Source organism: Lathyrus oleraceus, chromosome 5, assembly GCF_024323335.1.
Source record: "Lathyrus oleraceus cultivar Zhongwan6 chromosome 5, CAAS_Psat_ZW6_1.0, whole genome shotgun sequence".
Classification (NCBI taxonomy): Eukaryota; Viridiplantae; Streptophyta; class Magnoliopsida; order Fabales; family Fabaceae; genus Lathyrus; species Lathyrus oleraceus.
In genome coordinates this window covers 549,642,414-549,668,530 of record NC_066583.1, presented here as the reverse complement: position 1 = coordinate 549,668,530, position 26,117 = coordinate 549,642,414, and the positions used below count along the sequence as shown (strand labels likewise).

The window sequence follows — 26,117 nt, the reverse complement described above, 5'->3', positions numbered from 1 at the left end:
AGAACCATGTGAGTACAACATCCCATAGTCACAAGTCCCATTGACGTACTTGAGAATTCTTTTGACTTGATTCAAGTGGCTCAATTTAGGCTCTGCTTGGTATCTAGCACACACTCGAACTGCATAAGAAATGTCAGGTCTACTTGCAGTGAGGTATAATAGACTGCCTATCATGCTTCTATACAAACATTGATCAACACTAGGCCCTCCATCATCTTTGGTTAACTTTAGATGAGTAGGAGCAGGAGTTCTCTTGTGCCAAGCATTATCCATACCAAACTTCTTAACTATGTTTTTGGCATACTTGCTTTGAGAGAGAAACATAGAGTCCTCCATTTGGTTGACTTGCATTCCAAGAAAATAAGTCAGTTCCCCAACCAGACTCATTTCAAACTCAGATTGCATTTGATGAACAAAATATTTTACCATTTGTTCTTACATTCCACCAAAGACTATATCATCCACATAGATTTGAGCAATCATGATTTTCCCTTCTTCATCTTTCACAAACAGGGTTTTATCTATCCCACCTTTTCTGTATCCATTTGAGGTAAGAAATTCAGTCAACCTTTCATACCATGCTCTAAGAGCTTGCTTCAACCCATACAAGGCTTTCTTCAACTTGTACACATGCTTAGGTTGGTTAGGATCACAGAACCCTTTAGGTTGTTCCACATAGACTTCTTCATTCAAGTAGCCATTCAAGAATGCACTCTTCACATCCATTTGGAACAGTTTGAACTTCAGAATGCATGCTACACCTAACAACAATCTGATGGACTCAAGCCTAGCAACAGGAGCAAACGTCTCATCAAAGTCAACCCCTTCAACTTGAGTATATCCTTGAGCTACTAGTCTTGCTTTATTCCTAGTAATTACTCCTTTCTCATCAGACTTGTTTTTGTAGATCCATTTGGTACCAATGATATTGGTCCCTTCAGGTCTTGGAACTAACTCCCATACTTCATTCCTCTTAAACTGCTCAAGTTCCTCTTGCATGGCATTGATCCAGTATTCGTCAGTCAGGGTTTCTTTCACATTCTTTGGTTCAACCTTGGATACAAAACAGGAATTTGAGCTTATTCTCCTTGACCTGGTAGTCACACCACTATTGGGATCCCCTATGATAAGATCCTTAGGGTGGTCTTTCTGAATTCTGATAGATGGCATTTTGGTGGTTGCATCTACTTCACATTCAGGAGGAGGTTCCTGTACTTCTTCAGACTTGACTGGAATGTCTGTTGAACTGTCAAGGAATGTTTCAACATCCTATATGACATCAATTCCTTCCTCTTTATCATCCACAATAACATTTATGGATTCCATCAGGACGTTGGTCCTGTAGTTGAACACTCTGTAAGCTCTGTTGTTAGTGGAGTATCCTAGAAATATACCCTCATCACTTTTGGGATCCAGTTTCCTTCTCTGTTCACGATCTGTGAGAATGTAGCATTTACTTCCAAAGATATGAAAGTACTTCACAGTGGGTTTTCTTCCTTTCCATATTTCATACAGAGTGGAGGAGGTTCCTTTTCTCAAGGTGACTCTGTTGTGAACATAGCACGTGGTATTCATAGCTTCAGCCCAAAAGTGCATAGGGAGCTTCTTTGCATGAATCATAGCTCTGGCAGATTCTTGAATAGTTCTATTTTTCCTTTCAACTATCCCATTCTGCTGGGGAGTTATAGGGGAGAAGAATTCATGACTTATTCCTTCAGACGAGCAAAACTCATCAAACTTGGAATTTTTGAATTCCGTACCATGATCACTCCTAATTCGGACAACACAACTGTCCTTTTTCCCTTTGGAGTCTGATGCACAGGTCTTTGAAGACATCAAATGTATCTGACTTCTCTCTGATAAAGCTTATCCACGTGTATCTGGAATGGTCATCAACCACCACGTATGCATATCTCTTTCCACCCAGACTTTCAACCTGCATAGGTCCCATTAAGTCCATGTGCAACAGTTCCAGAACTCTGGAAGTTGTAGGATGTCCCAGCTTCGGATGTGACATCTTGGTTTGCTTGCCTACCTGGCATTCTCCACAGACTCTTCCTTCATCAATAAGCAACTTTGGAATTCCTCTGACTGCTTCCTTGGATATGATCTTCTTCATTCCCCGTAAGTGGAGATGTCCAAGGCGTCTATGCCACAACTTCACCTCCTGTTCTTCCTTGGCTGAAGAGCAGATTGTGGAGAAGTTTGGGACTTTAGGTTCCCACAGATAGCAGTTATCTTTGGACCTGGATCCTCTCATAACTTCCTGATTGTCACCATTCGTCACAATACATAGCTCCTTAGTAAACTGAACATAGAACCCTTGATCACACAGCTGGCTTATGCTGATGAGGTTTGCAGTTAGTCCTCTTACTAACAACACATTATTCAGTTTTGGAACTCCAGAGCAGTCCAACTTACCCAACCCTTTTATTTTTCCTTTAGCACCATCACCAAAGGTCACATAGCTGGTAGTGTGAGGTTGAATATCTACCAATAGATTTTCCATACCAGTCATATGTCTTGAGCATCCACTGTCAAAGTACCAGTCTTCTTTGGTAGAAGCCCTTAGAGCTGTGTGAGCTAACCTAGCATACCATTGTCTCTTCTTGTTTGAGACATGGTGCCTATATGTCTTGTGCTTAGGCCTGACATGGTGGACTTGGTTCGGGTAACCTTGAAGCCTGTAGCAGAAGGCTTTTATATGCCCAAGCCTACCACAGTGGTGACATCTCCATTTCTGGAATTTCCTCTTCTGATGATTATTCATCCTGGTACCCCGATGTTGAGACATTGGATGTGACCTATGTTTGGATTTCTGAATTTTAGCCTTTGAGCGTTTGTGTTCAGCTGAGGATCTTTTCCCAAAGCCTAAACCAGATATGGTTCCAGACTTCTGTCCCACCTTAAGGATCTCTTCCAAGGTGTCAGTTCCTTTATTCATCATTCTGATGGATTTAGTCATCTGATTCAGCTTGGAGGTCAGCAGGGTTATCTCACCATTTAGACCCTCTATGCCCGTCAGATGCTTCTGTCTATCATCTTCCAGCTCCTTGATGAGTTTCTTCTGCTTTTCTCCTTGTACACGCACTTCTGCACTGGTGACACATAGCTTTTTATAAGCTGCAGCAAGTTCATCAAAGGTTAGTTCATCTGCACTTGAGTCAGCATCAGTGGCACAAACACTGGTTAGTGCAGTGACATGTTTAGCAGATTCTCCTTCAGATTCACTTTCAGAATCTCCTTCAGACCATGTGATAGCTAGCCCCTTCTTTTGCATCTTGAGGTAAGTAGGGCATTCAGCTCTGACATGTCCATACCCTTCACAACCATGACACTGGATTCCCTTGCCTTGGTTGAACTTTTCTTCAGAAGTTGATCTTTTCTTGATGTCAGACGAGATGTTCTTGACATTAAGTCTACCTCTTTGATCAATCTTCTTCACGAACTTGTTGAACTGTCTCCCAAGCATGGCTAAGGCTTCTGATATGCTTTCATCACCTCCAGTAGATCCTGCTTCTGACTCCTCTTCAGCATTAGATACAAAAGCTACGCTTTTGTTTTTCTTTTAAGCATTCTCACACAAGCCCATTTCAAAGGTTTGGAGAGAACCAATGAGCTCATCCACCTTCATATTGCAGATGTCCTGAGCCTCCTCTATGGCTGTGACCTTCATAGAAAATCTCTTAGGCAGGGACCTGAGAATCTTTCTTACAAGTTTCTCTTCAGCCATTTTCTCACCTAATCCACCAGAGGTGTTTGCAATTTCAAGAATATTCATGTGGAAGTCATGAATAGTCTCATCCTCTTTCATCCTCAGATTTTCAAACTTGGTGGTCAGCATCTGAAGTTTGGACATCTTCACCTTGGAAGTACCTTCATGAGTTATCTTGAGGGTATCCCAAACTTCCTTAGCTAGCTCACAGTGGTGTACCATCCTGAAGATGTTCTTACTGATTCCATTGAACAATGCATTCAAGGCCTTAGAATTTCCAAGGGCTAACGCCTCTTGCTCCTTGTCCCATTCTTCTTCAGGAATTTGCACACTAACTCCATCTTCACCTGTCTTCGTTGGATGTTCCCATCCTTTGTTGACAGCTCTCCAGACTTTGCTATCTAGAGACCTTAAGAAGGCTATCATACGAGGCTTCCAGTCATCATAGTTAGAGCCATCCAACATGGGTGGTCTATTTGAGTGTCCTATATCCTTGTCCATGGTACTAGAAAGTAACTTCCCTAGATCTCACCCAGAAATTAACAGGCAGGGTGCCTGCTCTGATGCCAATTGAAATTCTAGTTATCAGACTTTCGATGTCACACAGGTTGTTATGACATCCAATTCTGCACAGACAAGAATTATGCAGATCTTAAAAGTAAGTGCAGTAAATAACACAAGTAATTGTTTACCCAGTTCAGTCCAACATGACCTACGTCTGGGGGCTACCAAGCCAGGGAGGAAATCCACTATCAGTAGTATTAATTCAAAGCTAAACTCATCCATTTACAACTCTTCACTTAATCCCTACCCAATGCAATTTCAATCTTACACTAAGATCAGAGTTCCTACTCACTCCCCCTCAATCACCTCAGTGATTACTACCTTTAATCAATATTAAAGACAATTTTGAAGTCACACTTCAAACAATTCTTGATTGTGCTTAACAGCTTTAATCAAGATACACAGCACTCACGCTTAAAAGCTTAGAGTGACACAACACTTACAACTTAATGAACACCCTACACCAAAGCAATCATCTACGAGATAACAGCTTGGTTTACAAGATATGTCTAATACAAGACTCACAAAAATACAGCAGTGAAGTATGATGGACACACTAAATCTTCACGCCTCAAAATCCCCAGTTCTGAATGAAGGAACGACTTCCTTTTATATTGCAGCACTTGGGCTTTGCACTTGTATTCTCCTAAAATTAAGGTCACGCGAGTTCCCTTAAATTCCACATCTAGGTTACTAACAAATAGGCTATTTGTTAGGTTCTGAATGAAGGAACGACTTCCTTTTATATTGCAGTACTTGGGCTTTGCACTTGTATTCTCCTAAAATTAAGGTCACGCGAGTTCCCTTAAATTCCACATCTAGGTTACTAACAAATAGGCTATTTGTTAGGTTCATTAATTGTAGCTTGGTTGTTGATTTCCTGGATTTTCTCTCAGCTGTTGAATCCCTGAAGAATAGCCTGAGAAAAAGCTGAAACAGAAAATTAAACAACCTACAATATAGCATATGCTGTTAGGAATGAATGTCCCAACATTCAGCTTGACATCAAGGACCATATGCTAAGTCTGTTTTTCCTGAAAACAGACTGTACAAGTTTGCTGAACTGTACAGGACCAAACTGTCCATTCTACAGTAGCATCTTACAATAATAAATGTCAAAGCATCCAATTTGACATTTACACATTTAGCCTTAAGTCAGTTCTGTTATCCTTTTGAAGGGCAGACTGAGAAATATACTGAAGTGTAGCAGAACACCACTCTGTCTATTGTTCAGTATATGTTGTCCATGATGAATGTCATAACATCCCGTTTGACATTCATATAGTAGGCCTTATGCTAGGTCTGGTATTTCCTTGATAACCAGACTGAAAATGAATACTGAGCTCTAACAGAACACCAACTGTTCTATTCCTCAGTATCTGCTGACAGGGATGAATGTCACCACATCCAATTTGACATTCAATAAATCCTGTATTAGCTAATCCTGCAGTAAGTTACTCAAGTATGTCATGACATTAGTCAAGACATCAGAGTATAGTTAGATACTCTAACCTCCAATGCAGTTACACATACGCCTTCACAACATGTCATGACATCAGTCAAGACATTAGAATCTAGCTAGTGTTTTACCATACAATACAGCCAATTAAACACCTACAACTTCATCTTCTACCAAGAACCTTAGGCATTGGTCTTACAACCCTATATCATTCATGTCCATCATTACCATAGTGATGATCCAAGAAGTCACACATTTCTCGGTAAACCCTATCATAATGATGATGGTTGTCATTCTGGGCCGAGATCATATGGTTGATCCTAGCAATCATGGCATCAGGATTCATATCCATCTCATTCCTCATTGACACAAGACTTTCCGTTACGTAAGAAGCAAAAGCATCGAAATTAGCATCATGAGTAGTCATGCATTCTTGCATCAGACAAAACCTCTCTATTTGAGAAGCTTCAGAGGCATCTCTCCTTCTACAATCTTCCAAATACCGCTCGTCTTTCCTAAATTGGATGTTCTGAAGTGTTGTCATAATGGAGGATGTATCACTAAAACTAGTACCAAAAGCACTAACATGAGCATCTTGCACAAGAACATCACCCTCAAGAACACCGTAAGGGGCACCCATTGGTTACTCATCATCCATATGAGCCTTAGCAGCAGCATCACTGAATTCTGCAAGATCATCAAAATTGTAAATCTTGATACCACTCTTACCTGGATCGAAGTAGTATACTTGATGGTTTACGTCCCAAAAAATCCCCATGTTGGTTAGGGTGCATTGAGAGAACTCTTGAGCTTGGCCTAGAGATTTATAGGTAAGCATAGGCATGCCAATGTTGAAGTAATTCAAAATTTGGAAATTATACAGACATAGCAAAATAACACCCTTTGTTGCACTCCTTAATAGCGAACATTCGCGATATAAAGTAATGTGCCCAATTAATTTTAATCTTGTTCAACAAAATATACACCAGATGAATCTCAGCAAAATCAATTCTTGAGAACCCGCCATTTTTTGGGCGTAAGACATGAGAAACCAGCCGCAATAGAATTCTAGGAACCATATTTAATTGCTTAGTAGTAATAAGGTCATAACAGTCATCAACACGAGGAACTTTAAGTAGCTCATTCACACGAATGTTCCACTTAAAATGAATATGAGTGTTATCCTTCACCAACGGATTAACTTCATCATCTGCAACAACATCATCAACAAAAATTATACCAAATACGGATTTCCAAAGTTCATAAATGAATTCATAAACGATGTTACCTGTGGTAAATTTGAAGCATGAACCTCTCCTATCTAAAGCTAGCTGAAATATGCCCACCGGACGCATCGCACACTCGAAGGTAGTGGATACTCTCAAGATCTTTTCTTGAGAACTTAGTTAGGTCTTCTTGGTCGAACATGTATAACTCTTTGGTGTCATTTCTCTTCTATTGTCTCTTTTATTTTCAATTATTTTCTTTGCTTTGATATTCTATTGCATAATTATTCAACTGCTTTTTATAAAATTCTTTCAAACTCTGATTTCTTAAATGATTTTTTTAAATACAAGTTTTTTAAACCTCCACAATTCAGTCCCTTCTTGTGTATGAAGTCATATGTCTAACATTTTCCTCCCTCCTTTTTTGACATAATGATTCATTTAATAGGCCACCTTATTATGGAAACACAATAAAGTTTTCAAATTCCTCACTCCCTGGAAAGACACCCTTCAGTCGTATCCAATGATTATAGAAGGATATTATCCACTACAACCTGAGTATGAGGGTTATGTGCCTCTGTTTAAGTAGGGGAAGAAAGAATAAAGGTGGTCAGTTCAACACTGCTACCTGGAGTTTAAACTCTACCCAGGATCGGAAAAACAACGACCTCTGAAGGTGAGTGTATGACTATAGGCGTCTTCTTCATCTAAAACATTGTTTTGGACACTTCATCTTATCTACAAATAAGCAACAAACCAATAAGTCAGACATCCATGTTGAAACGGAAACGAAAAGGAAGAAAGCTCTTACACAACCCATAAAAAATATGGCACCTCTCTTGTTTTTATAGTGGTCTCCACATTAGTTCGGTTTATCATAGGTAAAAAAAAGAAAAATGAAACCTCTAGCAAACTTCTTGAGATCGAGGCTAACAACCATCCTCTTGTCTCCAACCATAATTCTTTCCTTCTAATCTTCCATAACTATCTTCACAAAAAAGTCTAGTAAAACGTAAACAAATACATAAGAGAAAAATAATTTAATTGTTACATCGAAAGAAGTGATTTTGATAAACTATGTAAATAAAGCCACTAGAAGGACACCAGAAAAATGCCAAAACAACAATTAACATAAAGTGTTGGCAGAGACTAAAATAAATGCAAAAAAATGAAGAAGAATTCCTGACTTCAAGAGTGGCGAAAAAGGGGGAAACTAACCCTTCAGTCCCATATATATAATCTTGATATAAGTGTCACACGATCAATGTTGAATAACACCAAAAAACTCCACCTTTGCACCAACAGACATGATCTCGCCTCGATACACTCAAACACTCGAGTACCCTAAAAAAGAGAGCCATCATCATTATATGACATGGAACCACGCATCGAGCTTATCCAATGATACACACCGGAGCATTCAACTCCCACGTTCCTAATGTGTCTGACTTCCCCTCTAAGCACACCCACTTCCTCTTGCAGGAGACAAATTAGAAAACCTAGTGGACGACAATGGTAACCCGAACTACACAACCCTCACTTGAACAAGTAGTAACTAGGACTTGGGAGACAAGTGTTCTGGAATGTGTGGACAAAGGCCTTAATACGAAAGACACAAGCAATAAGTAGGAATATATGATACCTCAACCAAACGCAAAACAAGCGATTTTGACATTCGGTCTGTCTCACACTATCAAATCCAATTGAGTGATGATCCGCATAATGTGTCGAGTTAAATTGAGAGCGGTTTAACCACTCATCTTATATAAGCTCCACACACGCCGATTTTCAGGTTTCTTTTTTTCACTTTTAGTTTGAATTGTTTCAAAAATACTTTACTGACTTGAAAATTGGAGTGATAACCTTGCAGGTTCACCATTTTCCACCGTATCAAAAGCAATCATTATCATATCAGAAGATCTCGTTACAATCTTGTTTGTTATTATTGGTTCCACCACAAAATAAGTAGCTAACATTTATTTTCTCTTTCTTAACAAACTTGAGGTCTGGTGCTTAAGGTTATAAAGAAGATGAAGATTGTTACATAAAATCTAACAAACTCAAAAAAAATTATACTTTAGAGATCGATTATATGTCTAAATACACACAGTATGATCTAATTCACCTTAGCTTTTTATTTTTTTTAATTAAACCTAAAATGTATTATCTAATTCACCTTAGCTTTTTACTTTTTTAATTAAACCTAAAATACAGTTTTTTGAAAAAGAAAACCACAAAAAATGCATAGTCAATAAATCATGCAATTCAACCAATGCAAACAAAATCAGATTAACAGCAACAAACATGCATATCAACATTCGAGCAATAAGAACACTCTCCTGCGAAAACAACCAACGCATTCTCGCAACCTTCGTATCCCATCGTCGATTCCTTCATTCGCATCACTACTCACCACAAGCTTCATTCATTCAAAACCTTCTTAAATTTCGTAGAGACAAACCTACAGAGCAAATCGAACGAGCTCTCAACCTCACCGGAATTCACCCCAACGACGACCTCGTCCTCGACGTCTTGCAACGACACCGTTCCGATTGGAAACCCGCGCTCGATTTCTTCAAATGGGCCTCCAAAACAAACGTCTACCCACCCGGTTGTCACGTGTACAACGAGATTATCAACATCCTCGGCAAAATGAACCGTTTTGAAGAGGTACACCAAATGCTCGATGAAATGTCACAAAGAAAAGAACTCATCAATGAAGAAATATTTTCCACTTTAATTCGTAGGTTTGTGGCTGCACATAAAGTGGAGGAAGCAATTGACATTTTCCATAGAAGGGAAGAGTTTGGTTTGGGGAATGAACTTGATTCAGAAGCTTTTCGTACTCTTTTGATGTGGCTGTGCAGGTACAAGCATGTTGAAGAAGCTGAAACTTTGTTTCATAGGAATTTGAATAGGTTTCAGTTTTGTCATGATATAAAGACGTGGAACGTGATTCTCAATGGTTGGTGTGTTTTAGGGAATACACATGAATCAAAAAGGTTATGGAAAGACATCTTAGCATCTAAATGCAAACCTGATATTTACACCTATTCGACTTTCATCAAGGCAATGACAAAGAAAGGGAAATTGGGAACTGCTTTAAAGTTGTTCAATGGAATGTGGAAAGATGAGAGCTGTAAACCTGATGTTGTGATATGCAATTGTGTAATTGACGCTCTTTGTTTCAAGAAGAGAGTTCCTGAGGCATTGCAGGTTTTTCAGGACATGAAGGTACGAGGTTGTCTACCGAATGTAGCTACTTATAATTCATTGATTAAGCATCTTTGTAAGATAAGGAGAATGGAGAAAGTTTATGAATTGGTGGAGGATATGGAGAGGACGAGTGGAGATTGTTTGCCTAATGCTGTTACTTATAGTTATTTGCTAAAGTCGTTGAAGGCACCGGAGGAAGTTCTTGGAATTTTGGAGAGGATGGAGAGAAATGGATGTGCAATGAGTGATGATGTCTACAATTTGGTATTGAGGTTGTATATGAAATGGGGTGATCTTGATGGATTGAGAAAAGCATGGGAGGAAATGGAGAGAAATGGATTGGGACCGGACCGACGATCATATACCATCATGATTCATGGACACTTTGAAAATGGGAGGATAAAGGATGCTATGCGTTATTTCAGGGAAATGACATCTAAGGGGATGGTGCTGGAACCAAGAACGGAGAAATTAGTTATTTCAATGACCGGTCAGGTGAATGAAAGAACAGGAAAACAAGAAGGAACTGATGTTGAGGCATCTAATGTTTGAAGCATTTGATTGTTGGTCCAATTGAAAGGATTGTTGGCCCAGTTGAAAGGATTGTTCAATTTTTTATGCATATCTGTAGTTCAGATTGGCAGGTAGAGTTTTGTTTGAACTGCATATGTATGATTTAGAATTTACTAGGACATGAAAAATGGGTAAAGCATCAGAAAAGTAAATAATTGTAGTCTCCATCCAAATATATATTTATATCTTGAAGGACATCTAGCAAAACCAAATTTTAAGATCCAAAAACTTTTAGTGGATGTTTGGTTTTGCAACAATTGATTGTAGTTAAAAGTGAGTTGAATGTAATGTGCTATTTTGACACTTAGTATTGCGCCAGTTGGAATCCAACTGTCACAAGGTGTGTTTTTTTAGATTTTTACACATTTCACACGACAGTTTTTTTGCTTTCGCACTCTGGTTCCTAGAGGAAAGGGGCCCTAGTAATCCAGAGTTCCCACCAGGAATAGAACTCGGTATTCCCTGAACGTTCGTCCCTTAGCAAGAGCTCGTTTACCACTCGAGCCCAAGCGCTTGGTTTAATATTTTATATTTTATAAGCACATATTATGTATATTTTTCACACCTAACTGTAAACTGCTTTAAATGAAAAGCTGTTTTGAATGGTTTTTCAAAAAATATATCTGTCTCAGTGATTTGAGTAGAATTGTCGATCTTTAAAATTAATTTTTTGATTAGGTTCTTTATGTTTCTCTTAAATTAGCTATTGGTATGTATATTGATTGTATATGAAGAAGGAGTTGATTGTGATTACTTTGGACAATTTAGGTTGATCTTATTTGGCTCTCTTAATTGTATGGAAGATTTTGTTGCTAAAAACAGTCGATATTTGATGTTGTGAGTTTGTTGTGATTTAGGTTCTCGTTGCTTAGAATTCTTTATATGTTTGTGGTATAAGCTTGAGGTGATTGCTCTGTGGTCTTCACCTCGTGTTTCTATTTCTTGGATATGCATGTTGATATTTGTCTAATGAGCAATTTGGTGCTGACTGGATTTAAAGTCTATGTTTCAATTCTAGATTATGATGACAGCTACTAAGAGTTTATTAATGAATAAAAAGTTTCAAGAAGCTCTGGTTGTCTTACCATTTCAAGAAGCTCTGGTTGTCTTACCATTTCAAGAAGCTCTGGTTGTCTTACCTTTTCAAGAAGCTGGGACACACTTTGAGCTTTTCGTGATTGGTAAGAATTTTCAGCTGATATTGTAAATATATGTGTAAAGTGGTTTTTATATTCAAGTTATAATATTTAAATTATTATTAAAAGTTGCATATGCTTAATAAAAAAAGGCATTTACAATTTGTAACTTATTTCTCTATATAACCTTACCCCCTGCGTAGCAGTTCCTGGTATCTTTCAACCATGGCAGACAGCAACCTCACGTAATATATATCAAGTGTTAATCAACACATGTTATGCTGAAAAAGTTTTTTCAAGTCCTGCAGTGTCTTAATATGAACTTCTGGTGCTGCTGTGACACGGCTTCTTTGTGTGCAAATGCTGTTTCTGCTGTGACATAGCTCCTTTTCAGAGTTATTAATCCCGGATAGTGGAGTGGAGCGGGCGACCCCAAAAATGGGATAGCGGGATAGCGGATAACGGGATAACTTTTTGGACTAATTATATGAATAATCTACTTATATTATTTTTCATCCCAAAATTAATATATTTTAAAAGAAAGGAAAAAACACAACTTGAAAACGTATAGAAAAACAATGAATAGAGAAGAAAACAAAATAGAAAAGGAGAAAACAGAAGAAACGCGATGGAGAAAGGTGACAAAATACAAATGATAGGAGAAAACACTGACGACTACAATAATTTTTCCAATTTAAAATATTTTTAAGTGTTAAAAGGTCTTTTCGCACTCCAAAAAGCCTTGAAAGCAGAAAACCGCTCCAGGCCGGGAAGCGCTCCGCTCCGTTCTTGTACATATAAAAGTCGGCATGATGTTGCTGCTGAGTTACTCCATATTTAAGCTTATGGGCTATTATTTGATTTTTGCAGGTAGGGTACAAGATGTTACTAAAGTTCAGACACTTCTTTTAAGTGCCACTTTTCCAAGTTGGGTTAAGCAAGTATGCACACCTATGTGATCCTTTCTTGTTATGAATTCATTGTTTGTGCATATTAGGTTGTTAATATGACTTGTTTGTTCCCTTATCTAGCAAATTTTTGTTGCAAGATTTCTTAAATCAAATAAGAAAACTACTGATCTTGTTATGAATGATAAAATGAAGGCTAACACCACATTTTGATCAATTATCATCTTCTCTTCACTTCTAATGTTGTTTTTTGTTATTTTTTGAACCATTCATTGCTTAGAAAATGTGGTGCGAAAAACTACGCCTATACATTTTGAATTTTTGCTTGAATCTTGTGTTTCATTACTTGCTTGGTTTGCTTCTTTATTTCGTTTTTCATCTCAGAGAGTATTCAATCATGGTTTTCATGTTCTGTTTTCAATCAGGGTTTTAAACTGTGTTTGTGATTCTTATTATTGTGAAAAATTGCATTAAAGACGGATGATGCTGACAATTGTAGCTTTTGCCTCTGCTTGGATTAGCTGGTGCTGTTTTTTTTTTCTTTCTGATTTAATGTTAAACTATATAATTCTGCATTAATTTTGATGTTTTGTTTAATCAAATGTGTTGGTGCACTAAGAGTTTAGTTTGGAGCAAAATCATGCTGCTAATTTTTTGACTAAGGCTTCCACACATAGATTTTGTTAGAAGCCAAAGATTCTGATAAGAAGATAAGAGTTTTTCAACTGAGAACACAAGTGAATCATTTGATGCATCTCACTAGTAGTTTTTGTTACTAATTTGCTACTAGTTTCTACATATTAGTAGTTGCTGGATCATAACCTCTGGGAAAGTTTGCTACTAGTTTATAGTAGTAGTAGCTTTTGTTTTTATGAGACGTACTACTTCTATTTTTAATGTATTTATTAATAAAATCAATACGGATACTAAAAAATAAATGGATATAGCTTTTTATAAGTAGCAAAAGAAAATGGATGCATTAAAAAACTCAGGCATGAGAAATGCCCTACCAGTACAAAGCAATATACAAGAAGCTTGTGAGGAACTGCATATACAGAGAGGAAAACGCAGCATCACAAGGCTAAACTCCTCACACCAAAAACAGTTTTAAGCCACGTTAAGACTATTTAATTTGGCCCTCCCCATATTTTTATAGTACTTAAACTGTCCTTGACTGAAAAGTTGAACGAAAATTCCAATTGAAATTTCTGGTAGGTTTAACAATTTTTTTTGATATACATGATATTTCAAAATTTCTGATTTGTTTCATTAATTTTCGGAAATTTAAAATTTATATGTGGTTATCGGAAATTTCAACCTAAATGAAATTTCCGGTAAAGTTATTTTTTTAAAACGTTCAGGATTTTGTCGACAATTTTGGATGGTTGTGATAACATCGACAATTTTGTGTGGTTCAGAGTAAATGTAAAGTTGTATAAACAGTGGGTCACATGTTTGATAAAAACATCTCAAAAAATGTCTCTTCCTTAATTTTTGATTAAAGCAGAAGTGTACTTCAACAGAACTTCACCTTCTGTGGAATTTCGACTTCCGGATGACACCACATCTCTCGCCAGCCTGACGTCCAAGTTGGATGACTTATTGCCTGATACTTATATCAGGAAGGTGGGAAAGATTGTGTTTTGTGAAGATTGGATTAATATAGACAGGATGGTGAAATGCAGCCTTATTGAGTTGAAGACCGACGAAGATGTGAAGGAAATATGGAGATCATTTCGCCGTAGGATAACAAAGGGACCGATCGAGTTAGATGCTAGACTTTCAAGATCTGTTGATGATATAATGCAGATGCTGAAACGTCCAGAATCATCAGGTAGTGTTTAGGTTTTTCATATTTATTATTGTTTTCTTAAGTTAATGTTGATGTTGCATTTGTATTTCAGTTAATGTTGAAGTTGTGCCATCAAAAATATTATGTAATAAAAAGTTATGATGAAAATGTCTCAATAATATAAAAATAATACAAATAATACATAATATACGAAATCCATGATATACAAAAGATGTCTAAATACCCCCCTCACGGGCTATGTCTGTAGCCCGATATTATCCAGTATGAGACTATCCATAATAACAGTGGCATTTCATCTGAATTTCACGCGTGCATTGCAATAACAGAGTTTCACAAAGTTGCATTTCACTTTCATTTCACATGTATTTCACTTTAACTAACATCTGAATTTCTAATCGAAAGTGAATTTCATTTGAATCTGTATTGCATTTCCTAACAGAATTCGAAACTCTATAAATATCATTCATTTCCCATAATCATGATTTTCACGCATCATTTTTGAAAATTCTCAGATTCACCATTTCACGATCTCAGTTTTTCTCTCTCAATTCTCACACAATCACTCAAAGCTCCTTCAACATACTTATTGAAGTTTCACCTTGAAGCTTCAACATAGTAGAGCTAAGCCTCACGTTCTCTCTTTCTCTCCCACGGGTCCATTAAATAAGAGGCATTTTGCATATTTTCTTTCTGAAGAAGTTACGATAAGAAGAAGAAGAAGAAGATGTAATCGTTGAAATAAGAAGATTCGAAGTTTTACCTGGATTTCTGTTGATTATCATGCGCACTCCACCGGTAAGTTCTCATATTCCTCCATTATTTTCTATGTTTCTTGTTACCACGATGTGATTAGAGGTTAGGGGAATCAAAGCCATAACCCCGGGGGATTTGATTCCAAATGAGCGTCATTTAATTTGATTCTTCGAGCTAGGGTTCTTCGGTTGTAGGCTTCGATTCAGACTTATCTGTTAGAATAAATGTTTTCATGGTAGGATTTGGTTTCATAATGAAATTTAGATTCAAATGAGGTGTTCAATTAGGATTTGGTGATGCCTCCACCGTCGAGAATAGTGGCATGACGGAGGGAGGAACAGAGAAGAGATTGAACTTGAACGCGTTTCACATTTGGAAGTATGAGTTTCAGGTTTAACATGTGCCCCAAATCCACTATGGATTGATTAATTAAGGTGGCATTGCTGACTCAGCTCCCAGTCAGATTAAGCCTTATCCACTTGTTTTTTGCTTGCTGCATTTCGTATGGGCCTTGTACTTGGGCCTTTCGCCATTATTGCTTAATGTTGTCGTGTTTCTGGTGAGGCACCCCCTGGCTAATGTTTGCTTGAGACATGGGCCTCTGATTTAGCCCATGCGCCTTGGACTTTTTTACACCCTGGATTTTCTTATCTTCCCCCCATATTTGGGCTTATTGTTTGCATGTTTTGTTATTTTATTTTCTTTAATATTTGCCATATATTTTTAGATGATTTTAGTATAACAATTGTGCAAATTAATAGGATTTAACATGATAATTTTGATTAGAATTTTAACATGATTAGGTGTTTGGTTAAAATTAATTAAGTGATTTTTGTTTAATTGTTGGAAAAGAAATTGAAAAACATGTGATTAATCATAATTTTAATTTTGTTTAGATAGTTGAAATAACATGATAATTGTGGAGTGCATGATGTGATTTTGATTTAATTCATACATGTTTTAGATGTTTAGTTCTTCCATGATTAGATGTTAGACTTTAATTTATTAGAATTTATTTGTGGATTTAATTTTGTTCATGAATTGTTTTCTTGATAGAATTTTGGGATGTTTATTTTCTTGATTAGATCACACTTTAACCAAGGCATGTTCCCTTAGACTTAGATGTTTGGGACTTATATTTCCTCTAGTTTAGGACTTGTAAAGAATCATCTAGTTAACTGATTAATCCTTTTGGTTGTTGTGTACATGATTCAACTTTTTCCATTCCCATTGGTTGTGTTGATCAAAGTTTACTTTGATCAACCAAATTCTTTGCACTGTGCTTAATTCCCCAAGCTTATTCAAGTGATCAAAAGACCTTTGATCACTTGATAGGGAAAGTCCCTTGTGTTCAAGAAGTACTGTACCAAAGGAGCTCAAGACCTCAAGATTCAAGATCAAGAGTTCAAGACTTCAAGTCAGTACAAGGTAGACATAGTGGATTACTATTCAAGCATGACAAAGGTGTAGAAACACCTATCAATCATGATTCAAGTTGTGTGCCATGAGCCTTAAGCAACGAAGAATGATGAGATGGAGTTTTTCCTACCCTTGTCTAGAGTACCTTTGAGTACGGGGCGTAGGCCCAGCTACTCAAAGTATTCACCTTTGTTCATAGAATTTAGTACAATTTGAATCAAATGATTGTTAAGTCTCTTCTTCACTAACAATATTGCATCAGCAGGATCAACAAACAAAGGTTATTCTTCAACATTCTTAATAGTTATGACGTGAATTATGTGCCATGAGCCTTAAGCAATGGAGAATGATGAGATGGAGTCTCTCATACCCTTGTCTAGAGTACCTTTGAGTACGGGGTATGGGCCCTAACTACTCAAAGTGTTCGCCTTCGTTCATAGAATTTGGTACGATTCAAGTCTAACAACTACTAAATACTCTTCTACACATATGTGGGATGCAGACTGAAGATCAAGCCTTCAACCTTCTAGGGTTCTTCTTCCTCTTTCATTTCTTTCTCTAGTAATACTAAAACCATTTTGTGAATAAACTCAAAAACAATTAACAATATGATTAGAATTATACGCAATGAGCCTTAAGCAAAGAAGAATGATGAGATGGAGTTTCTCCTACCCTTGTCTAGAGTGTCTTTGAGTACGGGGCGTAGGCCCTAGCTACTCAAAGTATTCGTCTTCGTTCATAGACTTTAGTACAACTCTAAGAAGACTTTCTTTTCAGAATAAAAGCAAACTCACCTCATCAAACTCAGTTTTATCTTTGGGCATCATTTTTTGTTTAAAAACCTTTGCAAGCACCCTAATTTTTAACCTTCATCCCTTCGCGAGTAATCTTTAGATAGTAACACCCGTTCTTGCAAAGAAAAATCGAAACGATTCTCGTTGAGTACAACGGATGTGAGGGATGCTAATATTTTCCCCTTGCATAACCGACTTCCTTACCCTTTTTCTCTTTCCCCTGGTTTTATCGATGTTTTCCCTTTCCTTCGGGAATAAATAAAGTGCGATGGCGACTCTGTTATATTTCACGTAGCTTCAGGTCTAATGGGAGTCAGCCTGTGAAAGGGCTCGATTTTCTTCCAGGGCGTCAATGATGACATGGTGATTTGTGCAAATGACATGTTTCCCTTATTTCCGCCATAACTTGAGATTTGTGACTCTCTTTGAGACGTGGTTCAAAGTGTTGGAAAGCTAACGCGTAATACTCTTAAGTTGTGATAATTTTAGAGGCTAATTAGGATAAATGTTTGATGCTTTGAATATTTGAAATAAATGTTGAACTTGAAATTTGTTTTATCTCTCGACGATTTTTGTCGTAACTTTTGATTTGTAGGTGCAAATGACGCGCCGTTTGAAGCTTTAGAAAGCTAACGCTCAGAGCTGAATCAGGATAGTGCTTATTGAGATAATTGAGAGGTATTCATGTGCCTACTGTGGAGATGTTTATGCTGACTTGTATGATCGGTTAGCGAATCGTTATGTTTATACGTTGATGTGTTGTTGATTTAGTAAAGTAACATGATCGAATGCCTATGAAGTTACATTTGTTGAGGTGCTGCTGTTTTATGTTGTTTATTAGTGTTGTAACATGAATTGATTGTTGTGTATGATGAATGATGTGATGCATAAATGGTGAGATGTGTATGGGGATCCTTTTGATGAACCTTTTTGTGATAATGCATATTATCGAGAGTCATGCATCATGGTGTACGGGCTTCAGTCCAGTTTTGGCGTGCTCTAGTCTTATGGTAGGGATCAGGAGCGAGTAGTCGGTTTCAAGTGGGAATTGGTAAAGCGTTACATATGGTAATGGTAACGACTTGGTGTGCTCTGGTCCTATGGTGGGGATCGAGAGCGAGATGAACCTTAGTGTTCATGAATGGTACAACATGCATAATGAGTCAGTTGTGGAGTACATTTGAATATATGATTGCTTATGTTGTTGATTTTTCATGATGCTGATGATTGGTGTGATTATGTAATTTTTGTCATGAATTAGGTGTGAGAATATGTTATTGATGGTTGTGTAATGAATGTGTGCTTGATGTGTATTTTCTACCTTAGCATTCTTTACGTTGTTTATATTGGTTTGTTGTTTCTCACCCCCTTTGCTTTCATGTTGTCCACCATGGACATATTTAGATATTCATGAAGGTGAGTGTGAGATGACAGGTGTTGTATGACGTTAATATTCCCCGCTGCGTGTTTGTTAAATATTTGAGTTATTAAAGGTTTTGTCGGTGGTGACACCTTAGATTGTCGTGTAAAGCTTAATATATTTGTTTCGGGGTTTATGGTGTTACATGCTCTGCCCCTAACCACAAATCGAGATGAGGTGATATTGCTGCAAACAATGAATCACCACGACATCTTGAACAACCACTATTATAGACGAAAAGTGACATGACTGAAGAATATTTCTACGCCATGGCTAGAAAAAACACAGAAAGAAGGTCTGATGCAAGCGCTCCAAACTACCTCTGCTTGATTTTTTTTGTAAAAGCAAACAACACATATACTTACAACTGAAACTGACTGATCTATTGCAGACAATATAAACCACCTTTGCACTATAAGTTATGCAAAAACAAATTACACATGTATTAACAATTTATAACAATTAAAACCGATTAATATTGTGCATACACTTCGACACACCATTGCTTGAACATTTCTGAAAAAACACATAGCACATATACTAACAATTGAAAAACGAATGGACCTTCCTTGAGAACATGCTCGTGATGAACCAGACTCGAGAAAATAGACTCACCCTCTGCAACGCAAAACTGCAATCAAGCAGTAGCTAACAATGCCAGAAATTTCCCTGCCTGACTGAAAAATTGATTAAAAAAAAAGCTATATATACATTACTACTAGTGACACCTCTTGATCAATCGAAGGAGATACCAAGGCACGCCTTGGGGTTGATATACCACATGACTATGTCTTCAGATATTGAATTTGACTTAACTTTAAGCCACTTCCATACCGATAATTTAGTCTCCTCCACAATTTTTTCGATTTTAATTTTCTTATTTTGAAAGACTTTATTGTTTTTATGTTTTCAAATGCTCAAGACGCAGGCAGCCAAGTAACCACTAGCTTCTTAGATGTCAATCTACCTCTACTTATCAAGCTTTCAAATTGCTCCATGTGTTGCCATCTAACATTATGAAGAGCTGAGAAAACATCGATCCAGATACAAATAAAACTCCAAACACCAACAAAAATCGAACATTCTAAAAAGATGTGAGAAACCGACTTCTCGCTCCCACACTCATCGATACATCCCTACGTGGCCCTACAATAACACCTACTTTTAACTAAGTTTATGAGAATTCTATTACTCAACAATCTCCACACTATACATGACAAAAAAATTATCTTATGGATATGGTAATATAGAACTGTTTTTTCATGTTTAAGCCAGGTGTATGTCAAGTTTTGCTTTTCATTTAGTGCATGATCAAAGTTTTATTTGCTCATTTCAATAGCAAGTCTTACTAGGAGATAAATTGCTTAAGGACAGATTTATTTTAACTTTAAAAAAAATATTTTTTTTTTATATTTTCAAAAATAAATTGTATAAAATTGTTTTTCAAAATATTACAAATTTTTTATATATATTTTTTTAAATTGAGAGACTAATTTTGATATTTTATAACATAAGTATATATTATTGAATATCAAAATATAGTGGAAATTGCTATTTTTTCAAAAATAATTATATCTTAAAAATAATTTTTATGAAAAACTATTTGAAATAACTTCAAAATTAAATAATTTTTTAAAATTTTGATATTCAAAATATTTCAATAAAAGAATAAAATATTTAAAATAACATTTTAAAAATAATTATTCAAAATAAATTTTTATTTAAAGTTTTAAAACAAAAATTGTAAAATTTTTACACAAAATTAAGTTAAATTATAAAAATCATTTAAAGAAATCAAAACAAACAAATCCTCGATCCTCGATGTGTAAAAAATAGTGGTGGATTTTCATGTGATTTAGAGAAATAATCATAATTTCAAAGTATTTATCAATATAATCACTTTTCAAAAAAAAGAACAAATGTGTCATTTGATATGACGCATGCATTGAAGGGTCATTGCAATTGGGACATGCATATAAAATATAAGAATATGTGTCACTGCAATGGGTGCATGCATGTAAAATGTAGAAGTAACACATGCATGTAAAATATAGGAGCATGCGCCACTGCAATTGGCACATGCATGTAAAACTTAGAAGCATGCGTCACTGCAATTGATGCATGCATGTGGCTACTCTTTATTTTTTACATGCATGTTTCAATTGCAGTGACACATGCTCTTATATTTTATATGCATGCGTCAATTGAAGTGGCGCATGCTCCTACATTTTACATGTTTTTACATGCATACGTCAATTGCAGTAAGAAACATGGTTAGTTTAATAAATAAATTGAAAACATGATTATTTTGATATATAATTTTAAAGAATTGATTATTTCAAAGAAGAAAAAAAAATTGTGTTACGATGAAAGCTTGTTAAGTAGCTTCTACAATTAGGCTTTATCATTAAAAAAAAACTAATTACTTATAATAATGATAAAATTTTGGAAAATTCATTTTTGAAAAAAAGTTTAATTGGACTCGTGGTTTTTTAATTTGATTATTTATATTAATAACTTATTTAATAAATATTACTATTAAATCCTCAATGTATTTGTTAGTCAACACGGTCTATTTTATTGATTTAAAAAAAGAGTTAAACTTTGCTCATTTGACATTATAATTGTAAATTTTAGTTTTGCAAATGCTTAGTGTGAGTCAATATTGGAAGGCATGTAACTTAATAAATAAGGACGTGTCATTAATAACATAATAAAAATTAAAAATATATAAAATTAAAAATTAAAAAATTCAGTATTAAAAATTAATGAAAATATGAGAATGACTCGTTTTTTCTTTATTAATTTATGTTTAATAGCAAAAGCAAGATTTTGACGGGTGAATCTGAGGTGACTTTTTTCTTCACATTCACACATAAACACAATCTGTCCCATCACGTGCTATATTCCTTTCAAAATCGACAAGCATCATAAACAAACAGAACCAAAATTTATTGTTATTTCATCCAAATCCCGCATCTCATTGAAGCATATTTCAAAATTGTATTCCTTTTCTCTGCGCTCTATTTACAAAATTATGAGGAGAAAAACAATTTATTGTTATTTCAACCAAAAGTTATAAATACAAAAATTGTTAAGAATTTTTTCAAATAATTCAAGTGTTGTAATTGATTAATACGGCAGTGTAATTGGTTTTAAATGTTAAAATAAGTCGGAAAAAAGTGATTATGGTGTTGGTATAACAAATTATGCATTCGCAGTAACCGATTATCATTATTAGTTTATTTCTGGTTTTTAACACCTGTAATCGATTACAGTTCGATTTTTTTTCTTCTGTTATTTGACTTATGTAACTTGTGTCTCAATCCTCTTGTATTGTTTGTATAAATGTCTTTGAGGCATCCTCATCAATAATAATGTGAATGATAATCCTCACCCTCAATTTCTCCATTATTCACTAATCTTATGATTTCAAATTCTAACATTTGACATCAAGAGTCTGGTTCTGATCCACAAACACCTAGTGTGCAACATGAATTTTGTCTCTAATGAAAGAATCCCCGCAAACCTACCCATCATTGATACGAAGAATTATGACAAATGGTGCAAACAAATGAAAGTGTTGTTTGGCTACCAAGATGTTCTTGAAATGATCAAGAACGGGTGAATCCTCTTGCCGGATGTGCAAGGAATGCACATCGAACAACGCATAAGAAAGATAAGAAGAAAGATTTCAAGACCCTATTTTTAATCCATCAATGTGTGGATGGTGATAACTTTGAGAAAGCTAGTGATTTGAATCATCGAAGCAAGCGTGGAAAATCTTAGAGAAGGCATACGCAGAGGCTGACAAGGCAAACCTGGTGAGGTTACAAACTCACAAGTGTCAACTTGAATTGATTCAAATGGAGGAAAAGGAGACGATCACTGATTTCACAACAAGAATCAGTCTAATAGTGAATCAAGTGAAGGCATGTGAAGAAACAGTCACATAGCAGTATGTTGTCGCGAAAATCCTGTGTTCTTTGACACAAAGATTTGACAACAAGGTTGTAGCATTTGAGGAATTGAAGGATCTTGTAAAGATGAGCAAATAGGAGTTGCAAAGCTCTCTTGAGGCTCATGAGAAAAGGATGGAAGAGAGAAATAATGATAAGGCAAAAGCGGAGATCGCTTTGCAAACTCGTTTCAACGAGAAGGACAAGAGATTAAAAGGAAAATGGTCCATGAAGAGTAAAGGCAATTTCCAAAATTTTGGTGGAAGAGTGTCCCCAAATTCCAAGAATTCGATTTGTCAAAAGAGTGAGAGAAGTTGCAACAACGTATGAGAAGGTGAGAAGGTGAAAGAGGTGTTGAGAAGGTGAAATAGGTGAGGTTACAAACTCATAAAACAACGTATGAGTTGCTTCAGATGCAAGAAACTAAAAGTATGGTTGATGTCTTCATTAGGGTAACAAGACTGGTGAATCAAATCAAGAAGTGTGGAAAAGTGTTGACAAAAAAATCGATAGTTACAAAGATCTTGAGGTCATTGCTCCCAAAATTTGATCATGTGGTAGTGACCATAGAAGAATCGAAGGATTTTTCAAGCATGACAAAAGAAGAGCTTCAAGGGATTCTTGAATCTAATGAACAAAGAGTTGCTGAAAGATCTGCAAGTAAGATGAAAGGTGATATAGGTCTGTAGGCACAACCAATAAAAGAAAAGAAAGGCAAAGGAAGCTAGAACAGAAGCAAAGGTAGAGAAAGCTACAACAATTCAAATGGTAGGAGTTACAACCAAGAAGGAAATTTGCCAAACTAGATACAATCCACAAACCAAAGCAACCACGGAGATGGTGTTGCGGGTAGAGGAAGAAGTGGTGGAAGGAAACCTGATAAGAGCCATATTAAATGTTTCAATTGTCAGAAATATGGTCATTATGCTAGTGATTTCCTAGAAACAAAAGAAATAATCAAGAAAATGATGCAAGAATTACAAAACACAAAGAAGAAGAAATTTTGTTGATGGTCACAACAAAAGAAGAAGAAAGATTCAAGGATCAATGGTACTTTGACTCGGGTGCTCATCACACATGATTGGAAGGAGAGATTGGTTTCTCAACCATAGTCCCTCAATGAGGAACAAGGTGAAATTAGCAAATGATAATACCCTAGTAGATGAAGGTATTGGTGATGTTCTGATCATGAGGAAATATGGCAAACGATTAGTAATTCCCGATATATTGTACATACCGGGCATGAAAACAAATTTTCTCAGCATAGGGCAACTGATCGAGAATAATTACAAAGTATTGATCAAAAATAATATGATGAAAGTACTCGACTTAGGTGGGAAGATGATATTGAAGGCACCAATGTCTCAGAACATAACCTTCAAGATTGATCTTGGTGTGATGGAGCACAAGTGTATAGTGATAACGCGAAAACGTGTTGTATTTTTGGCTTCATATGCATTGCTTTTTACTTGATTAACACTTATTATTACGCAGTATTTTATGTTTATTGCAGGTATTTATCGATTAAAAGGTTTACAGCAAGCAAAATGGAAAATAGCAAAAAGGAAAGAAAAAGGAAAGGAAAAGAGAAGAAAATGGAGAAAAATAGAGATAATGGACCACAAAAGCAAATGGGCTTGTGGAGCCCATCTTCTAGGGTGTGTGGCGCCCGCCACATGAACCCAAGGAGGAGGTGGCGCCCGCCACCAAGCATGAAGAAAGGTGGCACCCATCCCTACAATTGTGGCGCTCGCCACGGAGTAAAGGGCTAGGGTTGTGGCAACCGCCACAACCTAGTCTTCCCTCTTTTTCTCCATGTTTTTAGCCACAAATCCACCCACCTTCGCTACAAATGAGGGATGTGGAAGATATATAAGGACTCTCTCTCAGACTCACCGGATATCTCTCTTCTTCTAGTTTTCAATCTAAGGAGTATTTTTTTATTAGTAAGAATTATTACTTTGTAAAAGTAATAGTTCTCCAGAATAATCTATGATGGAACGCTTTGTGGCTACACAAACTTTTCAGAATGAAGAATTTAGAAAACAAAGTCTTTATACCAATGAAATCCTTACGCAACTGAGCACTGTGGTCGAGTCTCTCGTCACTCACAACGAGGCACTGAAGACTCAAATCTCCCTGCTTGCACAGACATCTCTAGGACCATTCCCAGAGAAACATGCGGATGTTGTAACAACCACCAGTGAAAAATTTACCGAAAATCCTAAGGAGAGTGATAATAAGGAGAGTTCAGGTGAGAAAAGAGTAGAGATTGAGAAAGAACCACTGACACCACTCGAGAGAGAGGTTGTCAAAGAGGTAGAGAAGGAAGAACTATGTGTTGTTCCTCCTCCCTATAAATCACCATTTCCTTTCCCACGAAGGTCTGTGGAAGTCAAGGTAGACCCCAAATCCGAAAGATATGAAGAGCTATCGGAAAATATCCACACCAATGCACCTTTATTTGAGACCCTGAACAAGAAGAGAAAATTAGAAGACCGTGAAACTAGGGAACTCATTAGCATTAAAAGGGGAAAACTAGACTTTGAGGTGGTGGATGCAAAAATTGAACCTAAACCTGAAAAGGTAGCTCTCAGGATAGAGCCAAAACCATCACCATAAGTTCAGAAGGATAAACTACCTCGCAGAAGAAAAGGTGACGGATATGAGAGATGGATTGATAAGTGGCCATGGAAATCAAGGATAATTAAAAGTTTGACCGAGGATTCATCCTCGAAAGAACCACCATGCATACTTACACTCCTGAGTCGCCGCGCTATCGACGTAAAACATAGCGAATATTTCCTGTTTTATTAATGTCATTTTTTTATCTATCCATTTCTTTCTTTCTTCTTTTTCATAAAATCAATCGGTATTTTTCTTTATTAACCATTACAAACTTAATGTTGTTATCTACTTAAATTTTTCTAGTTACTGACCATTATAATGCAACAAGCAGATTACATGGATATAGTCTTCATATGCATAGCTCAAAGGAGACGTTTTGAGGCTCTAGATTGGATAGAAATGGCATTAACCTTATACCCAGATGGACGCACTATGACCAACTTAGGTATAAGAGACAGTGTTACGTTCCTAATTAACCAACTAGGTTGGGACACCTTTGCTATCAAAAGAAAATTTAGTTCCTACAGTAGGTTG

General features: G+C 36.4%; 1 protein-coding gene and 1 pseudogene across 1 annotated transcript; both read left to right on the top strand.

The window, feature by feature from the left end:
• Positions 1–9,207: 9,207 nt before the first annotated feature.
• LOC127086293 (putative pentatricopeptide repeat-containing protein At3g15200) lies at positions 9,208–13,422 on the top strand (annotated as a pseudogene).
• An 11,528-nt stretch (positions 13,423–24,950) lies between these two features.
• LOC127081993 (uncharacterized) lies at positions 24,951–25,577 on the top strand. The gene has a single exon (XM_051022221.1). The coding sequence runs from the start codon at positions 24,951–24,953 to the stop codon at positions 25,575–25,577; it is 627 nt and encodes a 208-aa protein (XP_050878178.1).
• Positions 25,578–26,117: the final 540 nt, after the last annotated feature.

Coding starts and splice junctions, on each gene's coding strand:
- LOC127081993 (XM_051022221.1), top strand. CDS start 24,951: ATGGAACGCTTTGTGGCTACACAAACTTTTCAGAATGAAGAATTTAGA.